The sequence below is a fragment of the Cyclopterus lumpus genome, chromosome 20 (assembly GCF_009769545.1).
Source record: "Cyclopterus lumpus isolate fCycLum1 chromosome 20, fCycLum1.pri, whole genome shotgun sequence".
Lineage (NCBI taxonomy): Eukaryota > Metazoa > Chordata > Actinopteri > Perciformes > Cyclopteridae > Cyclopterus > Cyclopterus lumpus.
Genome location: NC_046985.1, coordinates 12,192,598 through 12,215,764, shown reverse-complemented (window position 1 = coordinate 12,215,764; position 23,167 = coordinate 12,192,598). Strand labels below are relative to the sequence as shown.

The window sequence follows — 23,167 nt, the reverse complement described above, 5'->3', positions numbered from 1 at the left end:
CGTGGCAAACCCTTCTGCAATTTCTAATAGATTAAACACGTGTCCGTATTGCTCAAATATTTGATAGAAATCCCATCATTTTGTTATTAACTTCCCAACAGAACATAGTGGAGGCATTTCAAATGATAACTGTAATAAAGCATCAATATTTGGCTCAATGGCAATTGCATCCATCGTTAGCAGAAGTGTTTATTTTGTTCACGCCATCCATACCCTGTACACACCTAAATCAATCTCAGAGTCGCATTCAGCGCAATTAATGAGGTTTTTCCAATGTCAACATTTGAGATTTAAGTGTCCCATCACATTAGTGCTTCACATGTCAGTCTTGGTCTCGAATGTTAAGACTAGAAAACATAGCTTTTTTTAATATATCAGAATGTTAAAAAAAAGTCTATATTCATTAAAAAAAATAAAAGGTTTCTCATCAAAAAGCATGAAAATCTCAAATATAAAATGTATATGTAAATACATTCATGGAAGAGTCATTATAAAGCACAACAAAAAGCATCTAAAATATTGCTGTAAAATGCCATTATTATTTATATAAGCTTGTGTTTAGCTTTCTCATTCAATATGACACACCTATTGGTATTCTCCACTGAATAATTAAAAGACATCCCATAATACCTTTAATAAATTGCTTCCAATTTTTAGGCAGGAAGATGAACACATTTCTGCTGTGGTTACAGTTTGAGAGAATGTGGGTCAATAAATGTCCTCCGCTCCAAAACAGTTGAACTCACTGTAAAAACACACAATAGAATATAGACTATAGGCCATCCATCAAAAAACTATAAATATGAAAAATAAGTTAATTAAAAACATTTCAAGTATCAAATCCCCTGATTGACATCATAAAGGACACTGAGCATTGTGCATGTAATGCTGTCAAAGCTGCGGCAGACATTTAAAAGAGGCCAACTTGCATTCCCCCTTGCAGCCTTCAGTCTTTGGTCCTCTTTTAGGAACACATTATTCAGAACTTGTAGAAAAATATTAAAGCCAAATCTCTAAAAGGTAATAGTCTTTTGAAGGGTACATCTTCTGAGGCAATACTATTTCCTTTTCCCGGCCAGATGTCTCTTGGTTACTGCCTCCAGCCTCCTCCTCTCAGCCTCCTCCGCTTTCCTCCTTTCTTCTTTTAGCTCCTTGTACCGCCACTTTGGTAGTTGCAACAGCTCCACCCCTCCATCTTTGGAGCTGCTCTTCCTCCGTATCTTCTCTGGTTCATAAGTGGGCGTGGGGGCCTTGGAGACCCTCACTTTGGGAATGCTGAACCCCGGCCTGACGCTGCTCCTCCTCAGCACCATGTGCATGGGCAGCAGGCTGGTTCTCCGCAGCTCCAGGGCCTCGTTATAAGCCACCGTGGTCAGGCTGGAGCTCCTGTCTCGAGGCAACCGGCTCTGGGCCTGAAGGCTGGCCCGGCGGTCCGCTGTGTTCTTGGCCACCAGAGTGACCCGGGAGTTCTGGAAGAGTTTGAGGTGGCTGTCCACCCTGTCGGGGTTGATGGAGCGGAGCTCCTTGGCGCGCTGCTGGCGGATGATCTCAGGGACTGCATAACGCCGTTTACCCACACTTGGAAGGCTGTCTGGACATACCTGGAGCAAAATCAACAGTCCCTGATTGGTATTACTTGTTATAATATCAGTATTCGTAGCAATAGTAGAAGTGATAATTGTGGAATTCTGTTTTTATATTAAACAAATTGCAGTGCTCAGTTTCTGTATTGTTTGCACTATTGCAGTACTGGTAATCTTGCATGAATAACCTGCTTATCTGATAAGGCTGCCGTTAATTATATCCTTTAATTATTAGGAGCAAATCCCATGAAAAAGCAGAGAATCTGTTGATTAGAGCAAAGATAATTTAGCGCCAGATTTATCCTTTAATAGCATAATTACCACAGTATTATCCTTCGTTTATTTGCACATCAGCGATAGTACTGCTTTATTCTACGACTTTGTAAGAACAATAAGATAAGTCATTTGCATATTGATACCAAAAAAAACACAAATATCAGTGGAGTCAGTGGAAGGTGATTTCCACTTTGTACAATAATGTTTGGTTCCATCTGAAGATAAGTGAGCTCTGCTATCTCCAACTATGCTGAGTATTTACAAACACTGGCATAGTGCAGAGGAGAGTGGCTTTAAAAACAACCTTTATCACAAAGAGTAGTCACCTGCGTAGCCTTATCTCCGATTACATTTGCAAAATGCTTAGTTGGTGTGAGGGGGAAATTGAATGACATGTGGGTTGGGGTTGATGGATCTGGTGGGACACTGTTCAATGCTGATTAATGAATACCTGGATAATGAAGAGTACACATGATCTAGAGCCTAATTACTCACTGTATGGCATGCCACAGCAATGACTGGGCTCCGCATGGCAGTTGTTATAGAAACCATGTGGTCGATAACCCCTTGGTCCTCCGGGTTGGTGACATTCGAGATGTTGAAGATGTTCCGCACGGTGTCAGACAGACGCTTCAGGCAGCCACGGGGCTCCTGGGCTTTGGCCGCCAGTGATGCCAGTGGGGGCCACTCTAGACTGGGAGAACACATTGGGTATAAATCCACTGCACAGCAGCAGGTAGGGTTTACTCTTCTCACCATCATAAAGTAAGTCATAGACTCTGCATGTATTGTATTTCCATGCAGTTTCTACAGCACCTCTTCAGATATTGGTTTATGATATGTTCCATGACAGACAAGCATACAGAGAAACGATGTGAGCTATGAGTTTACCTATATGTATCACAGTACTGGTGCGGGCAGGGCCGTTCCATCAGACGCGTCATCACCCAGGCAGTTTCATAACGGCCCGTAAAGAAGGCCCACTCCCTCGCAGTGAAGTGGCGGCCGAGGTCCCTGGCATTCAGGGTGGCTCCTGGTGGTGACACACAAAAAAAGAAGGTTACATGTGTCAAAGAAAGGATAAAGCAAAAGGTGGATGCACAAGGATATGGGTTCAAAGATTAGAAGAGGAGAGCATACATATATGAAATGAAAGTTTGTTTCCAAATGCTGCCATCTGTCTCGGTGTGCTCCACAACTCATACACACCACTCATACAACCCGCACAGAGCCCATTTATAGATGTATAATGAATGCAACAAATTACAAAGATGTTTAAAATGGTATCTAGAGGCAAGTGTATGACATCTACACATATCCTCCATTCTGATTGTACATCTAGTGTAATCAGACACATTTCTCTTCACCTGCCATCATGAGTGAGCGCACACATTCCACCCTGCCCTGTATGGCAGCTTTCATCAGAGCGGTGAAGCCGTGGCAGTTCCTCCTCTCGATGTCCAAACCGGAGTAGTAGTTCAGCAGATAGTTGGTGATTGTTATGTGGCCTGGAAGAACAGAGGGACGGACGGTTGCTACCGTAAGTTATAACACAGTCTGCAATCACAACGCCAGCTTGGATGAGGGCTGCTCAGGCATTTACACTCATATTTTGGACAAGCGAGATCCACAATCCATACGCTCGTCCTTATTTGCTTTCACACAACACGCTCATCACTTCTCCTTCATGCATGTGTACAACAGTGCTCTGAACCAGCCTGTGTGTATTTCACTGATATACTGCTGTGTGTGTGTCTGTGTGTGTGTATGTGTGTGTGTGTGTGTGTGTGTTACCTGCTTGAGCAGCTGTGATGAGAGCTGTGTTTCCCTCGCTGTCCTGCCAGTTGACGTCCAGATACGGACACTGAGACAGCGCGATGACGACGTCCACAAAACCTTGGTAACATGCGACCAGCAGCCCTATCTGAGACAGAAGGTGACAGGAGAGGAGTTAAAGCTATAATATGCAACACTTTCTGAAAAGAATGATGTATGGACTGAATATAAAATGGTCTGTATCTTTAAAGACCCTGCCCTCTGCCTGTATGTTCTCTTTCCTTCCTATTTAGCTGTTTTGGGGACATTCCCTTACATTCCGTAAGCAAAGACCATTTGGACACCACGTGGGGGACATGTTTAGGCAACCAAAATGTTAATATATTAACTTTCATGAACTGAAAACACACTGTGCGTCATAGCAACCTGCCAATCACAAGGTAGCCACGCTTTAGATGGTGAACATCATTTGGTCTGTATCGCAGAAGACTTGAAACTACCGATTGAGACCATAAAGTCATATTTACAATGTAAATCCAGTAAGAAGTAGGGTCATTTTCTCTTCTACTTCTATAATCAGACTTATCTTTGTAACCAGAGAAGTCGCCCCCTGTTGGTCATGAGAAAGAATGCATGTTTAAGGCACTTCTGCATTGGCTTCACTTTTCAGAACTGGTTGTTGCTGCTTGGTAGAAACCCACAAGACCAGGAGACCTCTGTGCATCTTTCCATACGAATATCTTTAAAAAAATGGGACATTTTTTGTCTTTTAATTTGAGAACTAAACCGCCTAAGTGGAAAAACAAGCTGTCTCGTGTTGTTGTGTGCTCTTGTGCGTTCACGCCGGAATAAGAACCCTTTATGTGTGTGGACGTATATGTAAATGTTAGTCTGTGAGTGTGAGTCTTCGGGAGTTCTGGAAAACTCCTGGAAAAGTTGGGTACTTTCCGGAAGGTGCACACTTCACTTGCCAAGACAAACAAGTTTACCACCAGAGGAGAGATGGAGGGGGGAAGCTGTAAGCTGGATTTTGGAACACGGAGTGCTCAGTTGACATATATATATATATATATATATATATATATATATACACAGTATGTTTATACATATATACATGAAATATTTCTGTTAGAAGGAGACGTCTTTCACGTTCACTCAGATCACAGGTGGATAAATGCTGAGCTTTCATACAGGAAGCTAGAATTCACAAATTCACAAATACCAGGAAATTATAGGATTAATGTGATGAGAATGAATGTGACTGGGAAAACTTTGTTATCTTTTTCTTCTGTTTCGTTCCATCAAAGGTATAAAGCTCACATGTACTACATTTAAATTGACCTTTTACTAGTAAAATATATGATATTCTTGATGTTAAAACAGTTTCTAGGCATCTGAACAAAACGGTGGATACTATGAGATCTTCATTAAAAACAGTAAATTATAGATTTAATTAACTTTGCTCAACTAAAAGCTAAAAATCGACCCTGCGTGTGTCATCAGGGTATGTCATACTGTACATAACGTAAATGAATATGGCATGGTGAAAGTATTACAGCACAGGCCCGGTGATTAAAAAAGGAACTATATCTATCACCTTTGCCATGAAGGGTTATTAATCAGACTTTGGAAATCAATTCAAACTTTGCTGGAAAGCGTGAGGTATTATATAATGTTTTGGTAAGTTGTTACAATGTGTTCCACATTTGATATTCCTTGAGCAGACTTGATTCGTGAACCTTCTTCTGTGACATGATGTTCCCTTCATAACAGCACTCGTAAAACCTACTTGATGTCTTGCACCTCTTTGCAGAGCACACTGTGTTACTCCCGCAAATTATTCTATCAAACTCGAATATAATCAAAAGTTCAGTCTCCCTGAAATGAATAAATGTAATAAAGATTGAAGATTAGTACAGAGAGGGCCTGGAGGCTTATTGACAACATACACAATTGGTGCCCCCCCCCCTTATATACTTACTCCTATACACATACACACACACATCATAGTGACAAGGTGTGCAATAGGTTAGAGTTAAATGTTCATTTCCACAACATCTAAAGAATGTTGCCACTCATCATGCAAAAAGTCTACATCATTCTTTTTCTCAAGTTGCAGCATGTTTCAATCATCCTTACTTAACCAGGATCAAGATTACGCTATAAAATGATACATTAACATGTGACTAATCTAATGCTCCCCCCCCCCCCCCCCCCCCTTTAATTGCATTAACCTGTATCAGACAGGGATTAGTCTGCAGTATAGGCTGTGCAGTACATGTACAGTAAATGTTTTTTTTCACCTGTGAGACAAACTGAATTTAAACCTTTGGCTGGAGATGTAGTCACATTGGTGCTGTCGTATAGTGAGAGGTGAGGTGGAGAGAGGCCCTGCAGAGTAACTGATGCATTGTCTGGGAGAAGTTCCCTTACACTGGCACAGCTCCAGATTGCTTTATCTGGTTAGACACACACGTTGACTATGTCTAAGTCTCTCTCTCTCTCTCTCTCTCTCTCTCTCTCTCTCTCTCTCTCTCTCTCTGCCTTGCTGTGCTGTGTTTTAGCAGCATGCCCTGCAGCATGTCTGGAGCAATCTCAGTCGTCTGGCAATGGCCTATTTTTCTCTGTGAACCTTTTTCCCAAACACGCACAATCACACATAAGCGTTAAACTTTTTTTTGTTCTACCCTTTTCTCCCAGGCTCTAGTTTTCTGCTCAACACATCCCTATCTGTAATATTGGTTACATATATTGGGCTCTGAGATGCTTAACCAGTGGCTGCTGGTAATGTAGGTGACAGAAAGATCTGAGAGAAGAGCACCAGCAAAATGCACACACGACATACAATTGAAGAGAAGCGCATGAATCGAGAAAAGGCAATCATGTGCTACACAATATTACCCCCTCAATGACTAAATGTGAGGCTAAAGGGATAAAAATAACAACACTACCAGGGAGCTCAACAAGCCTGAAACAATCTAGAGAGGCACTTCCAGGGATGGATGAGTTTGTGCGCAGGGCGAGATTGTGAAAAGTGTAAAGTGAGCCTTTGATTACGACAGAGATCAAAATCCTCACCGATGGTTTTGCGAGGATTATGTCTTTTGAATGTAGGCCAAATGAAGATGCACACTATGGCAATTTTAAAGCTTTCATTACTTTATTCTGATGGACGTAGACATATGCCCTCCCTGACTAATCTCCTCTGTCCCATTACACTGGATTGTAGCTGCTCTAATAAATTGAGTTTATTTATTTTTTTAAATAAAAACTTCCCTTCATGAAAGTGCAGTTTTTCTTGTCATTTTTTGACATAATAGCTTGTAAAGTTAAGTATAAAGTGGCATATGTTACATTTGAAGCCCAAATGGCCTTACTCAAATCTAATACATGTAGGTAGCAATTTCCTTATTTTTTCTGCATTCATATGGGCTATAAGTGTGGATACAAAGCATTCTTTTTACACACTGCTATCTAAATACTAGCAATTTAAGATGTCTGTCTCTTCAAAACATTCAACAACGTTCATCTTTCTGGTGAGTTTAAAATTCAAATGTGTTTTTTGCTGATGCCAATTTTGATCAAATAAGTACATATATCATAACAAACCAATGTCACACATAGAGTTTTCTTAGCAAAAATTACTATTCATTTTAGTTGAATTTAACAAAAACTTATATTTTTGCAATAAAGGCCAGTGGGTTCTTATGCTGTCTGAATACTGACACACAAATCCTGGTCAACTTATTATTAGCTGATATAGAGACACATACATACACACACACACACACACACACACACACACACACACACACAAAGTAATCTGGGGAATATCCAGAACTCGGAATAGAAAGGCTTAGCCGTATCAGTCAGCGACACAGAGAGAGGGGGAGGGAGACGGACGTAACTGTGCATCTACAGTTGATGCTGTAATAATTGGCTCCGGTGAGTATGACACGAGACCCAATGAAAGGCTTAAAGTTCCTCATAGACACAATACCTACAGGTATTCCCAGCTCAACTATGGTATTAATTGCTTCTTAATCAAATCATGTAAAGCATGACCAAAGCTACATTTAGCAAATCTTCTACGGGGTAGACAAACGGTATCTCTGCAGCCGGCATAAACCAAGTATAAAACGCTACACTCTTTGGTATTTTACAGTCCATCTTTGTGTGCAAGGACATGCACACACACACACACACACACGGGCAAATACACTCTAGACCGCCCTCAATCACATACAGCAGAAGCACTTACACAGACCGACTGCGCCTGTTTCTGTCAATAGCCTCCCTGTTAACTGTGTTCACATGGCTGTATCAAATCAGATGTGTATGACTGTCGCTTTGATTTTTCCACTCATCTGTGTTTGCTAGCAGCATCACGCCTGCTACCATCTGCAGTGCCAAATCTCTCTCTCTCTCTCGCTCTCTCTCCCCGCCTGTGCCTCATTTAGTCTGCTTGCCTGTTGCCCTGATCGTTGATGTGTTGGTCTGCCTGTCTGAAACTCTGGTTGACTTTGTTGCCTGTCACCTAGATTGCTTTGTATCTGTCCTTTTTCGTTTACAGATCTCACACGATCTGGAAAGTTTGATTGTGTTCTACAGGAGAGAGCGAGAGAGAGAGAGAGAGAGAGAGAGAGAGAGTATGAGAACACGAGAGGGAGAGAGGAGGGGGGGGGGGGGGGGGGGGGGGGGGGGGGTAATAACAGTCAAGCAGGGTGGCCTCATTTAAATTGATTGAAATTATGTGTGTGAGTGTGTGAGTGTGTGTGTGTGTGTGCGTGTGTGTGTGTGTGTGTGTGTGTGTGTCCGCACTTGCGTATTTGTTGAGTATTCATGTGAGCATGACAAGCCACACTGCCCTAAACAACGTCAGAGGTGCATGATGATATTGATATATTAATATACGTATATTAACCTATAATCCTGATGTTTACTGGCTGGCATTATTTTTTTACTTTTTAAAACACAATGCCAATGGTTTGTGGAAATTTCATCCAATACATCCGCTATCAAAGTCACAACACTGAGAATATAGTATCGGGATTCTGACCCTGGCGGCATATAATTACTGTCCCGTAATCATCTACAATGAAAATTAAACACACATACTTATTACCCACATAATGGGCTGTCATTCAGTTCCTTGCTATGTTTAGCCTTTAGGCATGTGTTAGTTGAAACATGGGCAGTTTCCCAGTCGTCTGAGGGTGCAGAGGACAGACACTATTTGTTTATGGTTTATTATGTTGTGATCATGATTACAGTTAATCAAGGTTCACCATGCAAGCTTGGCAGTGGACATTATGTTTTTATTGCTTTTCAAAGGCTGGATTGAGACAAAAATGGTTAAAACAAATAAAAATGTAATAATATATATATATATATATATATATATATATATATATATATATATATTAAGCTGCATAAGCCTTCTCATAAGATATCTAACTTATTCTCAAGTTACCATGGAACATTTACAAAAAGTGCAGTAATTTTGTCAACAGGAGGGATTGTTGATGTTCGCATAACTTTTCATCATGGCCATATTAATGTGATGTAATTATGTGTTGGCTATAAACCAAAGGGCCAGACCTTTGCGAATGCTTTGTTGCAAAAACTGTTCCACCGTTACTGTTTGTCATGAGATATCAAAACACACACATCGTAAATCTTATGTTACCCACATCTCTTACAAAATGTACTTGTTTTTCGATGCAGCAGACAGGGAATACAAAACTACCATCGGCCTAAAGGTCAATCTCTTATAGGCGAACTAGTATGCCATCAAAAAAGTCAACGTATTTCATAGAAAATGTCATAGAAAGTCATAATAAAGTATGCCAAAGAAATGTAGTAAAACGTTATAGTGTGCCATTAAATGTTATATTATATTATATCGGTGTGCAATATGATAATATTAGATTTGAACAATGAAAATATGCGATCAAATATCATAAAAAAGTAATTGTATAGTATGAGTAGTGATTCAAATGTCATCGTATATTTTTCCATGAAAATGTAATAAGAAGTCATGGTGTAGTAAAAAAAGTAATTAACAGTCATTATGACATAAAAAATAACTATTTAAAAGTCATAATATAGTGTTTTAAAATGTCCTAAAAAGTAATTGTATTGTATGCCATAAGAAATGGTTGAAAGTAACTCGTAAAAAAGTAATAGTCATAAAATCATGTGATGAAGCCCTGGTGCGTTTAATGTGGATTTATGTAGTATGTTATAAAGATGTTATAATAATGTCATAGTATTATATGTCAAAATATGTCACACAAATATTCATAGTATAGTATCACAAAAAACGTTGTGAAACTATCACAGTTATCAATAACGTTGTTATTTGATAACCGCTAATAAATAAAACATTTTGACGAAACATTCTGCAGCTGACCCTGACCTCTGACATCCTTGTTAAATCAAATAATTTGTCTGGACCAGGCAAATGTACAACCTTTTCTGCATCTCAAGAGCCTTTTTAGTACTCCAAAATACCCCCCCCCCATGAACTACTCATATTCTGTATTTGGTCAAATTCAAGTCTGGGATGTAACGCCCCTCTCTGTCTTCAAATCCCATTGTCTGCTGTGTTAGGATGTTGAAGTCTGTGTCAGGATGTTGAACACATAGACACAAGCACTAATGGGCTGAACAGATTCACATCAACACGTGTTTCTAATGGCGGGGTTGCCTAAACTGCATTGTGTCTGGGTTCGTGCACCTCCCAGAGGTCACGGGGCATCGCAAAGCAAATGGTGAATGGGCTATAGCGCACATCCTGGTTATGTACGCAAACAAATAACTGGTGCTCACTGCTACACACGCACACACAAAACACACACGAAACACACACAAGCTATAGCCGAGCCTTTTTGGCATGCCAACCAAATGGATCCCCTCTATCTTGCATGTCATACAAAAGAAAATCTTTACGTTTCAATGAGGTCATAACTACTCTTCCTTCCCATGACTTCACGGTTATTACATACATGCAGAGGAACACATGCAGAGGAATAAGGAGAGGGCAAGATGGTGAGCGATTGTCGAAAGGTCAGCAATATCAATACACAGATGAGTGGTGACATTTTCGAAAGACAAAGTAATTGAATAACACACACTACTCCCTGAGCAACTAATTGCACACCAAACTTCTCTGCTAGAGCTCTTTAGTTGTCAACGGTAAGAATCTAAAGTTATCTTCCACATGTGAAGGTATAAAACAAAGTGCTGGTAAGGAGAAAACTCTTTTCTGAATAAAATGGTAATAAATGAAAGCAAATACTCAAAGTCACAACAATACAAAATGCAAGGCCAAAGATCCCTCCTCAGCATATTGCCTACTGCCAGATAATTCAATGACTATTTGCAAAATGTCCAGATAAATGAAAACTAGTCTGGATTCATCTCTTTGCCCTGGGCTGCAGTACTATGGCAGGAGTGAAGCGATACACATAAAGGGGATATATGCTTTGATTGCACAGCAGACAAGATGTCCAATCATTTTCCAATATGCAGTAACTCTTTTGATAAATTGCCTTTCGTGAAAAATATTAACTTGTATTTATAATTTAAAGTCAACGGATCGCAGTTGTACATAAACGGTTGCACATTGCTATTGATATCAATGTTTGCAAAATCAGTCAACGAACAGGCAGCGCTACTTTCTTATTGAGCAAATGGTGGCTTTAAACATTTTTTTTGCTCTTAGACACCAACGGACTCCCAAATGGAATCCAAATCCGGAGTAAGACATGCAGATGCACACTCATACACATATGAAGGGGCCTGCATGACCTCCCCCCCCCCCCCCCCCCCCCACACACACACACACACACACACTCTCTCTCTCTCTCTCTCTCGCTCACACACAGAGGATTGTGTGTTCTGCTAACCATGAGACTGTTTTTATAGAGCTTGAGGTTGCTCCCTCTTGCAAAACTGCAGGTCGCTCAACACACACATGCAAAGACCTGTCAGAAAGTACCAGTTTGGTATGAAAAATGATTCAGGATAAAGGTGTGAGCTTGTGAAAGTGAACGGAACCCGAGCAGAATAGGAAAACATGTGGAAGATTTAAAATGTGGCATCTGGCAACCTGGTAACAAACAGTCTACTCAACCCACATCTCTTTTGAAGTGCCATAGGGGATGTTTGATCACAACTGCTTGATTCATGCATATGATTGTTAGTTAATTGTTGCAATTAGAATACATACTAATATAATTGTTCAGTGAGACAGACCAGAATGGGATGTAAGCATGCCTAAGACACTGCAGCCACATATAGGGCTTACTTGATGAATCTGAGGCTCTTTGACTGAAGTTAACTTAAACGTAAGGGGATGGAGGCTGTCTTGCTGGAGACCATTTATTAAGCCTACTTTCTGCATAACTTGTCAATAAGTTATGTAACCAATTCAGCTAACTTTACTGAACTAAAAACTTCAAGAATGCCATCCTTCTGTGTAATGATAACGCGGACTAAAAGAAGCCCATCGCAGTGACTAAAGCACGCTACCTGTGTGAGGTTTGCGTACTCCTAGTGATTACAGTGGGCTATGTGTGGTATACCCTGTTATTCCTATCCTTCTCCGTGACATCCTCCTCCTTCACTCCGTGCCGCATCATTATCCGGACGATAGCGACGTTGTTGGAGCAGCACGCCTGGAAAAGGGACAGCGGCTGCGGGCTTTCCGGAGACGGGGTGCGCTCCGAGTCCGCGAACACATCATCCGGCGGGTAGAAGGAGTCGTCCGACGCGATACTCCGACAGTCCTCCAAGTCCTCGAAGTCAACTTCTTCGAATTCATCGTCGTCTTCATCCCCACCGCCGTCCTCCTCCTCATCGTCCTCCTCGCACGAGCCCAGATAGTCCTCGTCGTCAGAGTGGGACAGCGGCTCCTCGACTATAGTCGGGTGGACCTGGGGGATGTTTCCCCCGACTTTGTGCTGCTGATGGAGCTGTTTAACCCGGACCGACGAGACGCCTCCTCCATCCCTGTCGTCCGTGATCAGCACCATCTAACCCCCGAGCCTAGGGCACTGTCCTCGGGGCAGATGGCAGCCTGGCACGCGGGACGCTGGCATGGGACATGGGACTCTCTCCAGACAAGAGCGGAACCAAACTACCGTAACTTGCCCTAAAAAAAAAAGAAAGAAGGGGGGAAGAAAAAGTAATTTATATCGCCTATGGGATCCTAAAGTACACCAACTCCTTGACCCGTGGTACGCTGTAAACCTGGGAGTTCAGCATATTGCGCGTGCAGTTGCCATTTGTCATTTTCTAAAGAGCCAAAAGAAACAGCGTTGAGATGTAGTGCCAGTTATTCGAGAGAAAGAAAGTGTTGCGACAGCAGAGTAAAAGTGCTGCACACGGCCGTCCCATGTAGGGCGGAGGGAGCCAGCAGCACGTTAACCTATAGTCGCATAATCCGATTAGATGGGACTGGGACCTCTCTCTCTCTCTCTCTCTCTCTCTCTCTCTCTCTGTGTCACTCTCTCTCTCTCTCTCTCTCTCTCTCTCTCTCTCTAGATTAATTCTAATCTCTCTGCTGAACGCAATCCTAGAGTAAAACATTAATATTCTGAGACTGTCTATAGGATTCGTGACTTTTTGTGATTTTGCAATTGTTTGTTTCTGCGTTTTAGGCCTAAGTATTTTTTTCAAGAGATACTGAAAAAACGAAAATAAAACCCTTTTAGAGAACAATCCCAGTGTGTATGAAAATATGGTACTCTACATCTGATTCATAAAGAGAACTTTTGAGAAACAGCATTAAAGCGTTTCACTTTGCTTTAGCAGCTAAATTAGGGGTCCTAACTTTTACAACTCAGAAGGCAGATTATGTTACAATTAAGTGACAAGAATTATGAAAATGATTATGGCAATTTTTTTGTATGACTGAGATTATTAGCCTCAGTGCGCTCTGTTCAACCACCCCTCTCTCTCTCTCTCTCTTGGTCACTGACCAGTTGAGATAATGGAGACATAGATTGGGCTTCATTACTTGGCACTAAACTATGGATAGATTTTGGCTTGTGTGCATAACCAGCTACCGTGCGGGCAACAGATTCTCTATTGGATGTGTTGGTGTTGTGGTTCACCTGTCAGTGAGGTGACCTTGTTATTACAATTCATGTCCTAGTGAAGCTGGGCTAAGAGGTTTACACTAGCAGGGCTAATATTTGACCTCTGTTTTGACCTCTACATCCTTTTTTGATGTTGCCCAAAGTATCGTTTATATATCTGGTTGTTGTCACTATCCACAGTAAGGTTCAAAATCAAATAAGGAGAGATCATTCACATTGTATGTGACTGGGTGCATGGCGTGTTGTCCATCTATGTGTGGCAGAGGTGTGTGTGAAGTCTGCAGTTCCTTAATATTCTGCTAACAGGCAACAGACTGATTTACAGAGACGCATTCTTCCTCTCAAGAATTAATAACATCAGTTTGCTAACACCACCTGCTGTGGAAAAACCGAGTGCATAACAGTCCCTGTGTGTACCCATTATTATTATACCTTCATCTCCCCCCACTGAGAGCTCTGCTCTCTTGTGGCTCCTCCATCTCTATGGTATCAGTCTCCTGCTGTGTGGGAGACAGTCGGTGTTAGCAGCTCCAGAGATGTATATCTGTGAAATATTGTATTGTCTGGTACAGCCTCCGACATAACCACCAGAGGAGGGAGTGATAAATACGTTCCATCTTCAGTTGAAATGTTTGTGAGGCGAATGGTTCCTGGTGAAGTTAGGGTTACTGGTGAACTGGTGATCACCAGTTAGGATGTGTTGGACCAGGCTTGACTTTCTCAAGTGTGTGATTTTGAGTCCTGTATCTTCAGTATGCCCACATCATTTTCTTTTTTTTGTTTCACCGAAAATATTTACATTTTATCTCTACTAATACTTAGTCTATACTCATAAATGTAAAATGGGTCGACACAATGTGTTAGAAAACCCTCTCAGTATAACAAAACAACAAAATGCAAATATAGTTGAATCCACATATCTAAAATGACAACCAACCATTGATAATGTAGTTGGTATCAAAGTTGTGTCTTCCAGGGCCACTCAGTCAATCAAGCAGTAGGACAAAGCTGCAATAAAGGCAACAATATGCTGCCTTTAAAAAAGGAAATTGGATAATATTGCTTGGTGATAAACTAGTGTTTAACAAGATACAAATGAATAAATAAAGCCCATTACATTGCAGAAATTCATCAGAATTCAAATAAGACACCAGTGCTCAGTGTCTATTCGATACTCTAAGTGGGGCTAGGAGGACACATTTATCTCTGGCAAAATGAAAGGAAATGATTAATTATTTAAGGAGGCTGTCGGTTAATACAGGATGAGAACTCTTTCGCAGCATGAGATCGTTCAGAGGTTCATTTTTAGGTCTGAGGTCAGTGTCCGCGGCACAGCTGATGGGACATTTGTGGTTTATTCAAGTACACTTCATGGGGGCAGATGCCTGCTGATTTGAAGACGTGATTCCAGATTCCAACTATCTCTTACTTGCTGCTGCACAGCAATATATAGCGTTATTGTAGAGTAGTCACATCACTTGCAGTCAATTGCATTAACTCAGTGTGTGTGTGTGTGAGAGATGTCCTGGTCTATACTGGGCTCCGAACCATTACATATGCAAGGCTTTTTTTTTTTTTTAAACGACTACACAAGAATAATAATACCTGTCCGGTATTTTATATTTTCAACCCAAAACTTAAGTGTATTTTTGTGGGAGATTCAATGGGCCAGTAATACTTTAGTATGATTGAAACTCTCTTTGTTGCATGCTATTTGATCAAATATGTGTTGCCATTGGACTTATTTTTTAAGAAGTCATCAGGACCCAACATAGCAACACAGCCAAAGGGTTCCCCATTGAGAGGCTCACATGCACAGGTTACTCGAACACTGAGGCACGGTGGAAGATTCTGCTCACTGAGCAGAGTGTCCCCAGAGTGGTGGTTTTAAATACATATTTGATCATCAGCACAGAATGGATGTCCACATAATTAGCAGTGAAATGTTCCTTTTCACTCAAAAACAACTGCTCTGTGAAAGCCTCTTTATTCAAAGGGGTTATGTTGATCCTAAATACAATTCTCCAACATGCTCTTTCTTAGCATAGCTCAGACATGCCTGCATCCCACATGCACCTAATGAGCAAATTACCTTTTTGCCAGGTAGGGTAGGTTTAGGCAAGCTCCTGTTGTCCTTTCCCCATTCAGTTGTTTATTTATACCCCCAAAGACCACAAGCAGCCAAAACAGCCCAACACACCGTGGTCTCATACCTGAAGCAGGAGTACCACACAAAGATATCCTATGAGTCTCCTCCTGACACAAGTACTGAACTGTTTAGCTTTGTGTAGGCGTGTGATGACAAAGTGAGCGTGTGACCAAAATTGTGTTGCATGTTTAGAAACAGGGTTTTAACGGGAATGCTTGCATTTAAGATTTGGCTGAACATGTGTTCCACTTCATAGCAAAGGCCTACTGTAGTGATTGTCAATAGCTTGATTAAAAACACTTCTTATTGTTAATCAGCTAATGATGCCAGTACACATAAGCTGCGGGGTAAGTCACATAAATCAAGGACAGAGAAAGGCTTGCTTCCAGTTGAAGACATGTAATAGTCCACAAGGGGTCACTTACTAATCAGCCAGCAATGACCCTTAATTAGATCATTGTTGTGTTGTGTGTTCATGTGTGTAAGAACAACTCCCAAACACAGCCTGGACAAATCAACTTCATGTATTGTTAGCATATTCCACAAATACAAAAAAACATGACATAGAAACAAATCTATACTGTTAAGCAAATGAGACACACACACACACACTGTCCTCCAACTTCTCTTGAAATACAAAGTGACTTTCCAGGTCTCACTAATTTATTTGATATCTGCCAATGTGTGTCACAGTGGGGATTGTGAGATCATGGTTCCATTAAGAACATAATTGGGCTTAAGTAGAAAAATGTTTTGGGGTGTTTACCAGTTCCTGTAATAGCGGCCCTGGAGGTTTCTGCTGGCTCATCCCACCCCAGCTATAAGATAATAGTGAGTTGTAAACCCCACGTCTACGCTCTAAAACAGCCCTTGATGAAAGTGTGGTGATGTCAGTGGCATAGCGTCCAGGTTCTTTTAGCACATTAGTGACATCAGATACAGTGTCGTTGGCCACACTGACTTACACATGCTGCACTCACACAAAAAGATCTTTTAGGATTCGGTTCATCTTTCGATGTTAAACGTAATGCTTGGTCATTTCTGTCTTTCATTATTCTGAATCAGTTCTTGATGTTTCTCTGGCACATTTTGAAAGATAAGAAGGAGTTGAGTCCATATCCTCCCAATGGATGAAGTCCAGAGGTTTTATCATCCCACGTTGGAGCTCCCTGAAACAAAGTATTTTGTGAGATATATATGATTGGTACAGTACAATCGTCATAAAACAACAAAAGAGAGTACAGCTGTCCTGTATATAGTAGTAGAACTGACTGATATAATATCCATGTTCTGGAACTTCAGGATACAGCATGAATCATGTTTTCCCTCATCCTTACCCTGAAATCTGTTACACAACAGCTAAAGAGAGGAATGCTAAAATGGAGCCCTGGTGTCCACTCCCTCTTCTTCTGTCTCTTTCACACTGCTCTGCTGCATTCATCATGTCTCTGGAGATGTGATGTAATGAGCAACACTTGAGGAAAGAGTAAGGGTTGTTCAACAATGTCCACCCTGGAGCAGAAATTAATAAGCCACAGACATCTTTGTAATGACATCACGATTCAAACGTTAAAGTTAAAACAATGGAGCATACAGTTGTGGAGCTGTGCTGTATGACCATGAAAATAGAAAAAGTAATATCCAAAAGTCATAAAATCAAAAAAATGTGTCAAAAAAATGTCACAAAGAAGAAAAATCCTACTATAGCAGTTTGTCCAAACAATTCATAAAAGGTTTTGTAAAGTCAGAGTATGTCATCAAAAGGTGATACGTTGAAACATAAATCAAATGTCATAGAATAACAAAAATGAGTTTAGTATGTCAAGAAAAAAAAAAGTCATAGTATAGTATGTCGAAAGAAATCATTACAATGTTTCAAGTATTGAAACAAGTCATAATGAAGTATATTCAAAAAGGTCTGAAGAAAGTAATATTAAAGTATTTTTAAAGAAATAAAAGTCATAGTATCATGTCAAAAAATGACAGTATACTTATTTTGATTTTCACACGCCATATAGTAAGTCAAAATAAATCATAGAATATTATGTCGAAGAAATTGATAGCATATAGTAAGTCAAAATAAATCATAGAATATTATGTCGAAGAAATTGATAGCATATAGTAACAGTATGTCGAAAAAGTCATACTATTATATTATTTTCTTTTTTTTCTTTTCTAGTTGAAAAAAAGTCATAGTGTATGATATCAACCAAAATCGTAGCATGCTATGTCGAAATAAGTGATTGTATCGTTTGTCAAAAAAATCATAAAAAGCCACCCGTCTAAATATTAATAAATAAAAAGTCAAAATATCTCTGTGTGCGGCCTCAGACTGATAAACCTGGGTGCACTTGAACGTGTCCATTTCCAATATTCCGTGGTGGAGTGAACTAAACACCGTGGGTTTTAGCTCTTTAACACAAGGTGAAAACCACGCTCCTGTGCCCTCAGAGCTCATCTCAATACCTCTCCTCTGTTTCATCTGCTGTGTGAAATTAATACGCCAGCAGAGAGGCCAAATGCGGCGAGGCCACCGGCCGTTGGTTGTGTGTATGATGAATTCACTTTGGCTAACCCAGATGTGAGGAAACAAGCAATAAGAAAAGCATACACACCACACCACCTGACCAGTTTGTGGGAGGCAGCTTCGTGCCTCTCTTGCTGCTCATTAAAACATTCTAACCCGACTCAAAATAGCAGCCTTTTTCTGCTGGACAATAATGAATAATAGTCCCCTGTGTCTGCCACCAACAATTAATGGGGCCAATTTCTAGGTAATGAAACAACAGCTGTGCTTGAAGGAGCCTTAGCTCGCCTGTTTATTCATCAAATGCTGTCATTTTGTGGGTTTCTTTCACTTCCTTCCTGTCGTCTGTTGCTTTCCGTCTCTTCTATCCTCACTTCCTGCCTATGTAGAAGTTGGAAATCTGAATCATGCCGCCCTGCTTGTTGCTGTCGGGCAGAGAAACCAGTCTATCAGTGCAACAGCTCTACTCTGCAGGATTCTCACAAGAGTGAATGTTACAATCTCACAGCATCAGCTGAGGCCAAGGGAGCTGGCTTAGCCCTCAAACTGTCTCTGCGTCTTAGCCGGCCAACACTTACTGGCCCCAAATGTTGGGCGAGTCCAAAGTAATCACTGCAGAAAACATGTTGGCAGCATACCTTATGCGAAAACTAGTAAACTAGTTTGGAATGTATTTCCTGCATTTTATTTTAATGTGTCGCTTATTAATAAACAAATAAATAAATGTGTAGTTCTGAAATGGGAGAATTCCCCAGTGAATTGATTGCACATGTCTGAAGTGTTCCCTTTAAGTGTGGGGATGTGTAATGTTCGGCAGCACACAATAATAGGCTATGAGCATGTGTGCTGACATGTTGACCTTATCAGACTCCTGGTGACTTGTTAGCTATCTCAAGTGATTAAAAAAAACTGGAAAGGTTGCACTTGCTTGTACGAATCCCACTGGAGTTTTGAGGTCACGGGAGCCTGAAAAAGTCATTTTGTCTCTGAGTTAATACTATCATCATCATATCTATCATACGACTGTCCATCTTCATAGGCAGCATGAGATTTGACTGGAGAACTGATTCAAATGGGACAAATGAGCGGTTTGAGAAAAGTGGGTAGCACCTATATTGGTTAAATATGAATCAGCCTAATTTTCCACCGCTTACATCCACCCTACAACCACACAGCACCTACACTTGTGCCCGCAGGCCGCTCAGGTAGTTATCAATGTGATACTGTGGCACGTCCCCGTCCAGGTGAGACAGGTAGGTGTAGAGTTTGACAAAGGTGTTGAACGGGATCCTCGCAGCACCGCCCTCCTCGTCCTCGGTCAGGATTTCACACGCAATCTTAAGGGAACTTATTAAGGTCTGAGAAACACAGAGAAGCAGACAATAGGATACAAAACTTTTAAAACGTAACCTCAGCATTCAAGAACGATCACGTGATAACACAAGTACACACTGCAAATACACTTACATAAAACTTAACTTTAACTTATATGCATACACACAGTAACTCGTGGACGTTTACAAAAACAGCCAAACCAATGTAGAACATGACTGCCCTCATGTGGTGAAAGTGTTCAACACTGAGCTGCAACGTCATCTCCAAAGTTCTCCATGCATAAAGGACTTCTCTTTAATGCTTGATCTGCTACTTTGAGATAAAACCATTGGCTTAAAAGCATTGCGAAGATTCAAGTAGTCAGAGATGGATTCATCTCTGGAGTCTGGGGACCTTGATGGACCTTGAAGTCTGGATCACAGATGTCTGGATTTAGTCTAAACACTACAAGACCGGACTGTGAAATGAACAATAGAAAAGACTCTTGCAGGGTCTCCAGCTGTGCTTGGCCTCACAGTAGGTTTTACGGCTCAAAGAAAGTGGTATAAAGTGGTGTTAGCATTTATATCTGGCCTTATATAACATCTTACCGCTGCCAAAGCACTGCAGGCCAGCGCAAAAAAATCCATCCAGTCGATGTCGGAGCCAAAACTGCCCAGCGACAGCATGGTCTCCAGCTGATCCATGGGGAGACACAGACCCTTCCATTTCTTCTGCAGTTCCTCCTTGCTGACTGGTCCACTGGGGGACAGCTAAGATCGGTGGCAGGAGGAGGGGGGTAGATGAGGAGAACAAAAAAAGGTTATCTAGTTTACCAGATATCTGTGCTATTATTCAGTATTATTTGTTTAAGTAAATTCATATGACAAGGATATAAGGAGTTTATTACCGCTCCAAGCTGGTATATTTACAAGATAAATGTCTGAGTGTTACTATAATGTCCACAATACTATTTTGTATTCATGGTAGATTTGGGGCCATGAAATTAGCAGACTTTTAAACAGTTTCAATGAATGAATAACTGTTATACTAATAATACTGGACTCTGGAAAATACATAGTTTTTCTTCCAATAACGACAGTATGAAGCAAAAGGTCACGCGATCAGACATTTAGGGTGTGGTCGTGCTGAAGAGAAAGCACCTGTTTATGGAGAGTCTTAAGTAGACCAGGAGTCAGCCCAGAGTCGGTCTTATGTGTGGCATTCATCTCGAACCTATCCTTGACAGGCAGACTCTCTCCTTTAGACAGCGCATGAAAGTATCTGGTAGAGAGAACACATACATTTATATTTATTATTAAATACTGTGCTGCTTGTCACTCATCTCCTGCGCTAATCAAATAAAGGGATAAAAGCAGACTATGAAAATGATGCACGCATTGGCATTAGGAGTTCTCATGAGGATTAAAAGTTGAAAAATAGCCATTAATTAGTTTTCTTTGTCAGAAATTTCCTGATATTCATGTTGTGTCAAATGGCAAACTGGCTCAGCTCACCTCAGTTTAAATAATCCTAAATAAGAGTTTTGCAGTGAATTCAGAGGCAGCATGACTTTCATTATCTCTGAGAAGCGACAGAGCCTGGTGTTACTTTAATAGCATCGAAACATCTTGTAACCCAGGAGACATTTGAATTGTTTTTGTCTCACCATATGGCTCACTTCACTGCCTTTTGCTGTAACCACTGCCAAGCTACATTGGCGAATAAAATAATATGACTGTCCTCGGGGATACAAAAAAAACCAACAGACGTTTTATATTTAAATTCCACCCAGTACTTCTCGTGTTTTTTCTTTTTGTAGAAGAAAGTCAGATATGGTAGCCACCGCAGTGACCTGGAAGGCCCAAGGACTCAATTACAGCCAGTCAATGCAAAGATGAGAGATGGACAGGTGAAAGGGGCCTGCCGTTTCATGCAATGATATCGTTGACGATATCAAGATTGAAAATCACATGCATGTCTAACCCTGTACCAAACCACCACTGACTATATTTCATCTTACGCTGCAGACCACAGCAGCAAATCCTCGGGCTGTGTACGGATGGCTGCCTTGGTGAAGTTTTTCAGGATGTCTGGCAGCTTGGCGGGGATGTGGATTTGCTGGGCACAGAACACTGTGTCTGGAAGAGGCATGGCTGCAATGTAACACATTGCAATGAATTCCAATTTGCAGATATGAAATCTAGCAGATCTATGCATACAAAAAAAAAAAGAAAAGAAAAATGGCACCTCGGCAGCCACTTAAAACTATCGGCAGTGACAATAACCACACTGTTAGCATAAACATGTCATTCTGGTTCTTCATACTACGTTTAGGCTGTGGAGGTAAAGGCCGTGACAGCAACGTGTTTGAGATACAGACGTAACGTTACATAGCTGCACATGTATGCATGACCTCCGACCGGCGTGGTGATTTCAGGCCTGGATCATAAAAGGAGCCGGGAGACGACGCAATGGGCGACCGTCACTTTGGCAACGTCGACGTTAACGGGATGAGAAACGGCCCCCAGCAGGAGAGTAAAAGGCCGAACGCAACGTGTCTGAATGGACCCGACAGGTGGAGCGTTTTACGGCCCGTTTACACACGGTGAAACGGGAGTTAACGTTCAGGACACCGCGTTAGATACCGGGGAAGTTCGCCTGATAACGACTCGCCTCAAGTTAACGCTAGATCCCTCCGCTCAACACCAACGTGCTAGAAACGGGTAAATAATGATATTCTACGTCTTGTTGTTGTCTTAAATAAATAACGCTAACTGTATTTAGTTAACGTTATATACTGAAATAGCAAACTGATATTATTTTACTGAATAAAAGTAACGTTACCTGGATTGTTGAATATTTAATGTGTGAAAAAGAAATGCAGAAGGCTAACGTTAAAACTTTGGGCGGTTGCTTCGTGAACCGTTGAAGCGTCGTCACCTAGCAACAGCGTTCTTCTTTTTTAAGAGTAGATGCAATGGGTCGTGAGGCGCAATACCGCCCCCTTCTGTTTGAGAATATGAAAAGACAATAACTCACTCTGCATTAATTCAACATTAGTCTTCCAAACAGCAATAAGAAGAAAAAAGAAAAAAACATTCTGATGCATGATACCACACAAAAAAAGCTTGGACTTATTATGGTGGATGCTGAAATGTTACTGATGAATGAAGGATCAAAATGAAAGACTATTGTATACCTTTGTGGAGAATGAAGGGACACTTCTTCATCAACACAGCGCACGGGACCGCAACTGGTAAACTGTACAATCTGCATGGCTTTGTAAATTCCAATATGGGCCTTTGGTGTTAACAGGAACGGCTGATGCATCGTGTTCCCGTAAATAAGTAGTCCCATTTAATTCAATCCAACTATTAAAAATTGCGCTGCTGAAGCAAACAATCTGCAATTTTCCATTGGCACTACGCAA

General features: G+C 41.0%; 2 protein-coding genes across 5 annotated transcripts; both read right to left on the bottom strand.

Annotated features, from left to right (window-relative positions):
- Positions 1-1,058: 1,058 nt before the first annotated feature.
- On the bottom strand, positions 1,059-12,676 carry LOC117749756 (ankyrin repeat domain-containing protein 33B-like). The gene is made up of 6 exons (XM_034560487.1): positions 12,227-12,676; positions 3,654-3,783; positions 3,227-3,367; positions 2,751-2,892; positions 2,355-2,553; positions 1,059-1,601 (listed from the first exon to the last, which is right to left on the bottom strand). Exons 1-6 carry the CDS (start codon positions 12,674-12,676, stop codon positions 1,059-1,061), a joined length of 1,605 nt encoding a protein of 534 aa, XP_034416378.1.
- A 3,724-nt stretch (positions 12,677-16,400) lies between these two features.
- On the bottom strand, positions 16,401-22,907 carry ropn1l (rhophilin associated tail protein 1-like). Of its 4 annotated transcripts, none has more exons than XM_034560776.1 (6): positions 22,582-22,907; positions 21,758-21,890; positions 20,898-21,018; positions 20,346-20,507; positions 19,603-19,778; positions 16,401-17,062 (listed from the first exon to the last, which is right to left on the bottom strand). In XM_034560776.1, the coding sequence occupies exons 2-6, from the start codon at positions 21,886-21,888 to the stop codon at positions 16,945-16,947; spliced, it is 708 nt and encodes a 235-aa protein (XP_034416667.1). In that variant the 5' UTR covers positions 21,889-21,890; positions 22,582-22,907; the 3' UTR covers positions 16,401-16,944. The 4 variants fall into 4 exon arrangements, 3 of the variants coding, with proteins under 3 accessions (XP_034416667.1, XP_034416666.1, XP_034416668.1); XR_004611748.1 differs by having other exon boundaries at positions 16,402-17,062; positions 17,231-19,778; XM_034560775.1 differs by lacking the exon at positions 22,582-22,907 and having other exon boundaries at positions 16,461-17,062; positions 21,758-21,990.
- Positions 22,908-23,167: the final 260 nt, after the last annotated feature.